Source organism: Crocodylus porosus, unplaced genomic scaffold (genome assembly GCF_001723895.1).
Source record: "Crocodylus porosus isolate Cpor-Errol unplaced genomic scaffold, CroPor_comp1, whole genome shotgun sequence".
Taxonomy (NCBI): Eukaryota; Metazoa; Chordata; order Crocodylia; family Crocodylidae; genus Crocodylus; species Crocodylus porosus.
Window position 1 is genome coordinate 99,078,859 of NW_017728943.1, and position 11,645 is coordinate 99,090,503.

Genomic DNA, 11,645 nt, shown 5'->3' on the forward strand with positions numbered 1-11,645 from the left:
GCATGCTGCAGGTTTTTCCTCCCAAGGTGGAGAACCTTGCATTTTTCAGTGTTAAACACCATCAGGCTCTCATCTGCCCATTTCCTGAGTGTAAGTCAGCCTGGATCACCCTCCTGGCCTCAGTTGTGGATGCTTTACCCTAAAGTTTGGTGTCGTTGGCAAACTTGGCCAATTCACTTCTGACTCCAATGTCCACATCGTTAATGAAGATGTTGAATAATATAGGCCCAAGGACAGAGCCTTGAGGGAACCCACCATGATGATTGACTTCCGTCAACCACCACCCTCTGGGCCCAGCCACACAGCCAGTTCCCCAGTCAGCAGATCGTGGTGAAGCTGAGGCCGCAGTTGGCCAGTTTCACCAAGAGGTGATCATGAGATACCAGATCAAAGGCTTTTTTAAAGTCAAGATATAAAGCATCAATCTCCTCTCCCATGTCCAGGTGATAGGTCACCTGGTCATAGAAGGAAATGAGATTGGTCAAGCAAGACCTACCCGCAACAAGCCCATGTTAGTTATCACTCAGGATGTTGCCGTCGGCCAGTCTGTTAAGAATGGTCTCTTTGATAATCTTTTCTAAGACTTTCCCCAGGATAGAGCTGAGGCTGATGGGCCTACAGTTTGCCAGATCCACTTTCCTTCCTTTCTTGAAGCTAGGCACTGCATTGGCCATGTTCCAATCTTCAGGTACTTCACCAGAGCACCAGGAGTTCTCGAAGATCTGTGCCAGGGTCTGAGTTATGATGCTTGCCAGGTCCTTGAGTACCCTGGGTTGTAAACTGTCAGGCCAGCTGACTTGAAGATGTCCAGCCTCTCAAAGTGTTCCCTCACCAGGTCAGCATTGATGGAGGGCAGGGGATCTCCCTCATCTGGGCCTTCCCATCCCATAATGGGCAGGGGCGTCCCTTGGGACTAGTAAAAGACGGACGCAAAGTACCCATTTACCAAGTTGGCTTTTTCCTGGGCATTTGTTGTCAGTTGTCCCATCTGGTTTAGCAGGGGTCCAATGTTACCCTTGCTTTTCCTTCAGCTCCCCACATATCTGAAAAAGGACTTTTTATTGTCCTTGATATATGTAGCTAGTTGGAGTTCCGTCGCAGCCTTGGCTTTCCTGGTTTGCTCCCTGCAGGTCCAGACCAATACAGAATATTCCTCCTTGGAGATGGATCCAGTCCTCCATCCTTTGTAGGCCTTTCTTTTTAGACGCAGGAGTTCCGCTAGGTCCCTGCAGAGCCAAGGGGGCTGCTGTGCCCTTTTGCTGCCTTTCCTCCAAGACAGAATAGACTTAGCTTGTGCATCCAGGAATGCTCCCTTGAGAAGCAACCACTCATCCTGAACTCCCCTCCCCTTTGGGTTGTGGTTTCTTAGGGCCTCACTGACAAGTCTCCTGAGCTTGTCAAAGTCAGCTTTCCTGAGGTCAAGGACTTCTGTATTGCTGACTGACTTGCCAGCTTCACGGTGGATGGTGAAGGTGATCAGCTCATGGTCACTGTCACCCAGCTTCCCTTTGATCATTAAATCTGATTAGGTCTCCTGCCATTGCCAGTATCAGGTCAAGCAGTACTTTATGTCTCATCGGCCCATAGACTTCTTGCATCAAATAGAGTTCATCCATGCACGTGAGGAAGCTTTACAACCATTTGGATTTGGCTAAGTGCTCTTCCCACGAGATGTCTGGGTAGTTGAAGTCTCCCATGACAACCAGGCACTGGGAGCATGCGGCCTCAGCCAGTTCCCTGGTCAACTCCTGGTTAAGGTCTTGATCCTGGGTAGGAGGTCTGTAGTAGGTTCCCATCATTGTGTCCCCTGCACCATGTTCCCCACAGATTTTAACCCAGAGTTCTCCAGTTGTCCACCCTGGGCACCAATATCGGCTTGCAGGGACGCGTAGCTCTCCTTGACATAGAGAGCTACACACCCGCCCCTTTTGTCCACTCAATCTCTCCTGTACAGGGTATAGCCATCTACACCTGTGGCACAGCTCTCCTTTATCCCTATGACATCATAATTATTTGCGTTAAGCTAGAGGACAAGTTCCTCCTGTTTATTCCCCAAGCTCCTGGCATTTCTGTACAGGCAGGTAAGTGTCCCTTTAGGGGCCCTTGCCTTGCCCACAGATTGTACCAGGGCTGGGGCAGGGGTGGGCTCCCTTAACTGCTTTGGCCTGCTGGCTTTGCAAGGGTTGCTCAGCAGGCCAGCAGTGGCGGTAGTCCCCCCATCCCCTGGTGAGCTTAGTTTAGAGCCCGATGGAGCAGGTCAGCTAGTCTGGCTTAGAAGAGCCTCCTCCCCAGCAGAGAGAGGTGGAGGCTATCCCTTCCCAGCAGCTTGCTGTCTCTTACCAAAGAGTGGACTGGGGTCATGGAAGCCGAAGCCCTCACAATGACACCAGCGCTATAGTCTTTGGTTCACTATCTGGATCCTCCTCTCCCTCCTCAGCCCATAGCTCAAAACTGGGAGGATTGAGAAAGACACCACCTGTGCCCCCAACCCTTTAAGCCCCACTCCCAAATCCCTGTAGGGCTTCATGACCCAGCTGGGATTGCTCTGAGCTGTGTCATTTGTGCCCACATGGATAATGAGCATAGGGTAGTGGTCAGTGGGCCAGAGGAGCTTAGGGATCCTCTCCATGATGTCTTGGATCCGGGCTCCTGGGAAGCAGCAGACTTCCTAGGCTAAGGTGTCAGGGTGGCAGATTGCTCCCTCAGTGCCCATCAGGATGGAGTCTCCCATGACAAACACTTTGTGTTTTGTCTTGGGGAGAGTGGGAGCAGTAGCTAAAGTTGAGCCTGTGTTGCCTACAGGATCTGGCAGCTTAGCAGGCTCTGCTGGGGCTGCAAGAGGTTCATACCTATTGCAAAGCTCCAGTGGGGTGAGGTCCTTGTTGCGACAGGGTTTCAGACCCTTGACCACCTTGGTCCAATCCCTTGGCTGGACAGAATGGGAGGTCCCCGAGTCTTCCCTTGTCCTGGAAGATGACCTTGGCCTACCCTCTGCCTCCAGGGATTGAAGGCCAATAGAATTACTTGCTTGTGCATGCAAGTGGGATGTAGGCTTAAGAGAGTTATTAAAGTTTGAGGTGTTCAGTAATAATAGTCTGAAACTAGACGCTCTCAGTGTTCTGCTTTTTAAAAAGAGTAGACTAGTATTAGCACATATTTGAAACCTTGCTTTCTTAACACTTCATTAATTTTATGAAGCCATAACCTAATAAATACTCATCTTCATAAATTACAAACCCTTGATACCAGCATATTCTCTGAACAGAATGAAATTACTTCACTGCTCATATTATATGTTTAATTTATCCAACAAAAAATTATAGTGAACAAATTGATTTTGGAAATCCTAAAGAATATTGGGCATGTGAGAGTAGAACAGAGTGGTGTCCAATCTGCAAACAGTTATAAATGAACAAAAGATAATTTCCAAAACACAGAACTCAGAGCTGTCCAACTTTGGTGCTGTCAGGGGCTTCACATGATACCTGTATGTGGCAGGGTGCATAGTGCCCAGGTGGCCCCCTGGGAACTCTCCCATTGTTGGGCTGGCAGTATGTGGTTTTCCCCACCAGCAGCATGTGGCCACCTCCTTGCCGCATACTGTGTGGGCTGCATAGGTGGCATGTGGACCCCTAGGCCTTCTCTACTACACAGCAGCAGGAGAGGCAGCCACCAAGGCAGCAGGCCACCATAACTGCTTGCTGGCCACCAGTTGGACAGCCCTGATATTACTAATTTAGTCCTGTTTACTTGTGGTGTAAAGCCCTTATCACTTTTGTGAATTGGGCTTTGGTTTCTAAGGCACTGAGGGTAAAGTTACACATTACACTTAGAACAGGGGTTCCTGAAGATTTTATGCTGTGGCCTGGCAAACCACAGCCCGGCAGTGACAGCCTACTGTGGCAGGAATTTCCAGCCAGAAGACAGGTAAGGATACCCCCGACCCCCAAGTGGGGGTATGGACCAAACCCTGCACTGCTGCAGGCCCTGCAGAAGGAGCCGCGGCCTCCCCACCCAGCTCTGAAGGGGCCGCAGTTTTGTCGGTCTGCAGCCACTTCCAGTTCAGCAGCCAACTGTGCTGCAGACCAGCAGAGCTAATTAGTCTACCCTATAGTGAAGCGCTTGTGTAGATGCACCCTCTAAAAGTCAAATGAGAGTTGTCTTCTGAGTTGCATATAATAGGCCAGTTTATCTTTTGGCCAACAGAGAGATTGCTATTGTTTTGTATTTTTAACGCAAAGGTTTTGAAGTTAACTTTCAAATTCCCTAACTCATGATGCTAACAACTATCATGCTGTTAATTACTTTGAAGGAAACTTCTGCCTGCTTTTATCTTTCCTTATTGTTTCTTTTCAGCTCCTGTGCTCTTATTTGACACTTGCAAATAATTCTTTAGCCTTTACGGCCAATCCTAGTTATGCTTACGGGGTAATATGAGAATTTAACTTTGTTGACATGTGTTCTTCTTTCTTTGTATTCTCTCCTTGTTTTTGAACTTGTAACCGTCAAAGGAAGTTCAGCTTGCAAACTCACTTGTGTTCTCAGGCTCTATTCCAGATCACTCTCTTAATAAATTGAAGGAATTTCAATGCTATCCATGTTTAAATGCTTGCTAATGCTGACTGTTACTTCCAAGGCAATTGATGAACTAGATTTTGAGGGGGGAAAGGGGAACCAATATGACTACTGTTGACGTAAGTGAAAGTCAAATATGCATCACGAATTGGACTTTAATCTTTCTAAGAACGCAGAGTGATATAATTGCCATTATTAGAACAGGCTGAATCAAGAGACTGCTGATCCTGAGTGCCTGGACTTTAAGTTTGGTTTCAGAGAAGAACCACTGCTTTGATATTTGTTGTACTTTAATAGAAATTATTTACTCCAGAAGAATAATTGAATCCAACATGCATATTGCTTTGGAACTACGTACAGCATTTCTCCACAGAACATCATTGTGTCAAGGGCATGGGATAATGAAGAGACTATTTGACTTTGACTTTCTTTTTAATTGTTCTTTAACTTACATTCTTTATAGCTGTCTCTTTACTGTATTGCCTGGATCAATGGTTCTCAACCTTTTTAGACTCAAGGCACCCCATATTGATTCAAGGCACCCCTCCATGAGTTTTGTGAATTGGGTGGCATCTCATTTCAAAATTAATTTATTTGTTATTGACAGGCAGGGCAGCAGGAGCAGGGGAACTGCTAGGCAGGGAGATCCTGAACCTGCCATTATCCACTTATCCCCTCACACCATCAGTGGCACCCCCCAAAGGCTCTTGGGGCACCCTGGTTGAGAATCATTGGCCTAGACACATTTTTCAGCGATTTCAAATGAACTGCTATATGAAACAGGCAGACATCCTGGTTTTTATGTTCTTTACTCACCTGCAATGTTCTTCTCATTTTGTGTCCACTTCAGAAGTTACAAATGGTACACTCTGGAACTGTCCAGCAATATTGTAAAAACTAACATGAGGTTGACTTGCAAGAACCACTTCCCTTTAAGCGGGTTTGATAATGGCCACATTTCTGTAAAACAGTATTAATAATAATCTTTTTTTTCTGTCATTTACACAACTCCCACTGTGTTAGTTCTGGAATTTCAGCAAAAATTATTAGAGATAATGCGTTAGTGGGGTTAGAGCAGCTGAAAATGGCCAGTAAGTTTGCCTATCCACAGGAACTCTGTTCTGGAGGAAATCAGACAGAGGGCTCTCTGCTGTCCCTGGCAGCTGACACTCTACACCGCCTTTTTGATTGTAACAGTGCTCGCTACTGGAACTGTTTAACTCTCATAGCTACAGTGCTTATCTTGATAATTAGTTATTTGTGTCTGACCTGGGGAAATACGGTAAAAATAAATAGGTCAAGAGCCGTCTGAAGAATGATTTTAGAAGTCTGATGAAAACATTTGTGTTACCTTAACTTGAAATGCTCAGACTCTGCTATGCTTTTCTTTCAAACTCTGGGCACCGCGATCTTTTCTGCTCCACTGAGTCCATTTCTTGGTAGCGTCATTTTTATCACATCATATGCCAGACCAGTCAAGTTCTGGGAGAAAAACTACAAGTAAGGCAATTAAGAGTTGCATGCACCTGTTGTTTTTAAAATTTTACTCTTACCAGTTTCATTTCTGTAGGTTTCCTCTCCCCTGTACCCCACCCCTACAAAAAAAAAAAATTATACTTTACTCTGGAATATGAAAGTAAGCTTTTTGGTTGAGTGTTGATTCTACCATATTAACTTTATCATATTCATTCAGTTATTTTTAAAAATGTATTTAAACAATTATCGGGATGTTGCAGATGAGATGTCACATTGCACCTATGAAGCAGACAGAACAACAGAGCTGTGTAAAAGAATCACAACAATCATTTTTTATTATCTTAGAAGCCAGCTTTAGGAACTAAATCTGTTAAGCCTTTGGCACTAGAAGTCAGGTTGTGTTAATCCATTTTACATTAGCCTGTTAACATTTTACCAGTTTGGAAGTGGTGGGGAGCTCTCACTGCAAAATGTGAATGGGCAAAGTGCCGAGTCTCTATTTTAATTGGTTTTTAACACGTCATCTTTCATAAAGTTTAGCACCAGATTTGGCTAGTTCTGTTTGAATGTAGTTTCACCTCTTCCAGTTATATAAGAAAATGAACTTTAAAGCATAGAAATTATTGGATAATGACATAATTTCCATTTATGTAGTGCCTTTTATCCAGTAGATTCTCAAGGCATTTAGCTATTGGTGTCTGTAACAGCCCTCCACTGGGGAAATGGGCAAAAAAAGCCTAACTGGTTTTAAGATGGAGCTAAGTGAGTTTGCGTAAGGGAGTACCTGACATGATATCTGTGGTAGGAGGCTGGATTCAGTGACTTCGTCCTCTGTTACAAGCTGTACATAGACTCTTCACCCCTCATTACAATGCAACCAGCATTGGACTAAAGTATTGCACTTGTTGAACCATGCATAGAAAGCCACAGCAGCTTAAGGCAGGAAATGAAGAATATATTATCCAAAATAGGATTTGGCCAGAGCAGTAGGGATTAGTGTAACACATTTTGTTGCACGTCTGTCACTTTTATGACCCCACTTAACTATAGCACCTGAGCAACTCCTAAAGAATTTTTAAAAGAACAATGATCTATTTTTCTGCTTTTCTAACTTATTAGAGGAGTACTTCAATGTGATTTATAGAGTTTTCTGTTTGGTTTGGCTTTGTGTGAGTTGTGGGAATGTATTCATTCAGTGTCCATCGTACCAATGTAATATTAGCGTTGGTGGTATTAGAAGAATGATGGGTTAGAGGTAATCTGATGGAACTCACAACAAGCCCCCTTTTCCCATGGGTCCCACAGAGGGAAACTTAAGGGTATGGACAGGCATTCAGTTCCAACACTGCAAAATTCTGGGAAATTTGCAGCTCTGCAAATCCTTATGAGACAGGGAATGTATAGGTTGTTCCAGCCTGCAGCCTGCCTCTCAACTGTATGGGCAAACTAGGGTTGAGATCTCAGTACTGTTGCCCAGGGTTCCTGACAGCCACAGAGAAATGTTCCCCTATACCTTTATAAACCCAGATAACCTGGGTCTGTGGAAGGTGTGGGTGGACAGCAGCATCTGAACTCTTCCCAATCCCAGGAGCAGTTCAGTGACAAGGATATCCCCTCACCTGTTTCACAGACTGGAAGTATCTCAGGGCATGTAGCTTTTTTATAGATCTGACACAGAAGGCAGGCAAGCTGACATATTAGTGACTAACTGGTTCAGAGACGCATGAGCTTTTGTAGGTGCCAGCCTACTTTGTCAGATAACATCAGATCTTGCAGTAGTCTGTTACTTATGAAAACTTGTGCCTCTCTGAACCAGTTAGTCAGTAAGGTACCACCCTGTCCTGCCTTCTGCCTGACTTTGGACTAACATGGCTAACTGCATTTTTTCTAGATACTAGTTGTGGAATCAAACCTAGTGGTCATGAATGGGTGGTTCACATAGCCAGATCTGTCTGGCAGAACGGAGCCTTATCTTCATGTTATTTGTACATGGAAGTAGGTGGCTTTTTTCTTTCTTTCTTCATTATAGGATTTTTAGACTTGAGATGCCTGATGTTTGGTATCTTAATAATGGATCTGTGATCTTTTTTCCCGTGGTTTTTCTGACTCCCATTAAATGAACAGGAACTGTAAGTGCTTTTGAAAATCAAGCTGCTTATGAAGGTCGCTTGGTTTAAGCTTTTTAACTTGTAATGCCAAAACTTTTTCTCTTTTAAAACAAGCAAAGAATAGATGTATCTTAGTCTTCAAGCTTTTGGCTGTCTGTGAAACCTGAGGGAGAAAATTAATTGTGAGCAATAAGGAGTCATCTGCCGATTTAACTTTTGTCTAGGCCCTGATAATCTGAATGAATGCTGCCTATAATGCTTAAACATTTGTTTCTGTATTTCAATTTTAATTTCTGTTTTTGCTTTATGGCATCAGATACCACAGCATAACAGGGGTGGGTATTTACTGCACATATGCTCCACAGTAACTACTTATGTGATGCTCTTCCCATAGCACTAAGTGATTGAAAGCTTCCCTTTAGTAACCTAGACCTCTTTTATTGGGTAGGTCTATATTGCTAGCCTGAATCTGCTGACTGCCTATATTAAAATCCTTTTTCTTTAGGTTAGCAGCTTGCAGTCCAGCCCATCTCAGGAACCCTCCTTGTTCCTTCTTCCTGCAGCATGTTCATAACCCTTCTGGGTGCTGTAGGCTGCCAGGACAGGAAGTCTACCAGCAGTAATCCCTGACAGCTTTGTGGCTGACTTCCAGCCCATCTGCATCCCACTTTCCTGTACCCACTTCTAATTAGAGTCAAGCTTAGAAAGAGAGACAAGCACTGTGCAGACTAATTCGTGAAAGAGCAGGACTTGGTCATCTTGGTGTTCAGCTACCACAAAGTGGGGTGGAATGGGGGCTAGTCAATGGTGACCCTCAGGGCAAATCCTCACTAGGAGTATGGACATACACACTGAAGGCTAAGTTGCTGCTGATCACTTTTATCTACTGCGAGCCAGTATCATGAATGTGGACAGTTATTGTGGAGCATCTGACACCCGCTAAATCCCAGACCCTTTTTACTACAGGATAACTAGTTTATGTACATCCCCTTACGGTTTTCTTTTTCTCTTTTTTTCCCCTTCTTATTTCATTTGTTTTCTTTACTCCTTTCACTTTTTGTCTGCTTTATTACATCCTTCATCCTTGTCCATGAGTTTTAATTTCCAAGTAAACTCTCCTGTCTTCCTTAATTATTTTCAGACCTGTGCTGCCATTCTCCCTCACGTCGAGGAGCACCTTACTCCACAGGTATTCCCACTGAGCTCATTGGGACTGCACATGGCCTGCAGTGCTACTCTTTCATGAACAGGGGTGACACAATTAGTGCTTTAGTACTTTCCATTGATCCACAAATCATTTATACTGGGTATACACTTGACTTCATATGTTTTCTTTTAAGCATCCTGTGTATTCTTGGTGCCTTTCTGTGGTTCTGTTTTGCTAACTAATTTACCCCACATAATATACTAATAGCATGTACCCAAGGGGGCAGATCTACAACTGGTATAAATTGCCATAGACCAATTAAAGTCAATGGAGATGTTGCAGTTTCACAACCAGTCGATCTTCTATATTTATTAGTAGTTTGTCATTCAGAATATTAATACTGTTGCCTGCCTTCTCAGTGTTGGTCATTTTGTATATACCACATTTCTTTGCCTAATTTGCTCTCTGTTATGCATTAGACATTATAGTCTGGTTCCTGACTTCTTTTTCACCTTCTTTTTTAATATGGAAATAAAAAATCAGACTTGCAGAAGTCTGATACTCATCCAAGTGGAATAAGTGTTTGTCTGAACCTTTGGTACCCTCCCTCCAAAATGTAAATTAAATCACCCTACCTACATTTATATTCATTTTGTCATTAGCACTTCTAGTTTAGGTTCTCTTTTCCTTCACTTCCATTTCAATTTGTTACTGCTTTCATGAACAATTGAGCTTTGTAAGCAGAGCGAGAGTTTGGTTTAGGAGTTCTTGAGTCTTTAAGGCTAGGGACAGACATTCAAAAAGCCCGAGTCTGAACTGATTCAGTCTTTTCAGGTTAGTCTAACCTGGATAGATGGAACTGATTTGCAAGTGAATAGACATTCACTTTTGATTCCAGAAATGCAAGTACATGCCTGCAGTGGTTCAGGCTAGAAGCCGGGGGGCACTAAAGCAGCCCTCTTTTTCCTTCCTCAGCGGCCGCAAGGCTGAGGGAAAGCTGACCTGGGGGTAGGGAGACACGGCCAGGCCCCCAGCTGGCAGCTAAGTATGATTGGGAAGGGGTTTAAATTCCCACGCTGGCCTGCGGGGACCCCAGCTGGGGTGTGCCTGGAAGGGGAGGGGGGAAGCAGCCCTTGCCAAGCATGTCCCCAAGGCCGAACACCGGCATGGGCAGCATCTCAGGTGAAGTGGGGTAGGGAGAAGAATTAAATTCCCCTGTCTCCGCTCTCAGGGGTCTGCTCAGCTTTCCCTCTGCCCCCGCTGGCTGCTCGCACAGTGGGGGGGCCTGGCCAGAGCCAGCTGGCATGGTCCTGCCATCAGGGCTGCAGCTGGGGCTGGGGCTGTGGAGCTGAGTCCAGCTTACTTGCAGGCACTTCTTAGGGTGGACATGGAGGGGCCAGACCAAGGTGGACCATGGGGGGGGCCCAACTAGGCTGGCCGCTGTCTGCGTCTTCGACTAGGATCACAGGAGCTGCACTGTCAGATTGCTTCCAGCTCCTCGTGCCCAGGCCAGGCAAGGCTGTCACACAGCCACAGCTGGCTGGGAAGGGCTCAGTGGGACTGGCCTGGGTCGGGCCATGGGGGCAGGGCCTTTCCCAGCAAGCTGCAGCTGTGTGACAGCCGGGCCTCGCACCATGGGCAGCACCTGGCTGGGCAGCGGGCTACCTGGGCTGGTTTGGAGGTGGTTCAGAGGTGTTTCCACAGCTGCCTCCATGCCCCCTGTCCTGTGCAGTACCTGGTGGCTGCAGCCACAACACAAACTGCAGGGCTATTCTGCCTCCTTTGCCTCCAGCTGCCACTGCTGCCGCCCTCTGGGTGAGCAGGCGGGAAGCTTCTGCCCAATGTATGGAGCTCTGGCTTCAGCTTCTGAACACCTTCCATCCACTCCAGCTCCCTCATGCAATGAGCAATCCCTGTGGGTGGGCAGAGTGTATGGACGGCATCTGGGATCTGGACGCACATCTCCATGTGCTGGGCAAAAGCCACAGGGCTGAAGCTTCCACCCGCCTGGCGTGGCAGGAGCAGGAGCCACAGCTGGAGGTGAGGGGAGCAGAACAGCTCTGCTGGGCCCAACCAGCTTCTCCTTGCCTCCAGCAGCTCCTTCTCCTCCCACTTCTGCCCCTGCTGCACTGCTCTGGGTGGTGTGTGGGGAAGCTTCAGTTGGGTGGCATCTGCCTGGCACATGGAGACCTGGCTCCAACTCTCATCTACCTTCTACCCACTCCATCCGCGTGCAGGGGCTGCTCAATGTGCTGGGTGGGCAGAGCAGATGGAAGGTGTCTGGGAGCTGAAGCCAGAGCTCCATACACCGGGCAGAAGCCACTGGGCTAAAGCTTCCC

General features: G+C 46.1%; 1 protein-coding gene and 1 long non-coding RNA gene across 2 annotated transcripts in view; one reads left to right on the plus strand and one right to left on the minus strand.

The window, feature by feature from the left end:
- Positions 1 to 6,060, minus strand: part of LOC109319981 — a 9,753-nt gene extending 3,693 nt beyond the window's left edge. The window contains exons 1-2 of the long non-coding RNA XR_002103691.1: positions 5,927 to 6,060; positions 5,392 to 5,535 (exon numbers count right to left, since the gene is read on the minus strand). This is a non-coding gene — a long non-coding RNA (uncharacterized LOC109319981). The remainder of the gene's footprint in view (positions 1 to 5,391; positions 5,536 to 5,926) is intronic.
- PCNX2 (pecanex homolog 2 (Drosophila)) overlaps positions 1 to 11,645 on the plus strand; it is a 258,890-nt gene that overhangs the window by 160,373 nt on the left and 86,872 nt on the right. The window contains 1 exon segment of the mRNA XM_019549852.1: positions 5,946 to 6,075. Within this exon segment, the coding sequence (XP_019405397.1) occupies positions 5,946 to 6,075 (130 nt within the window).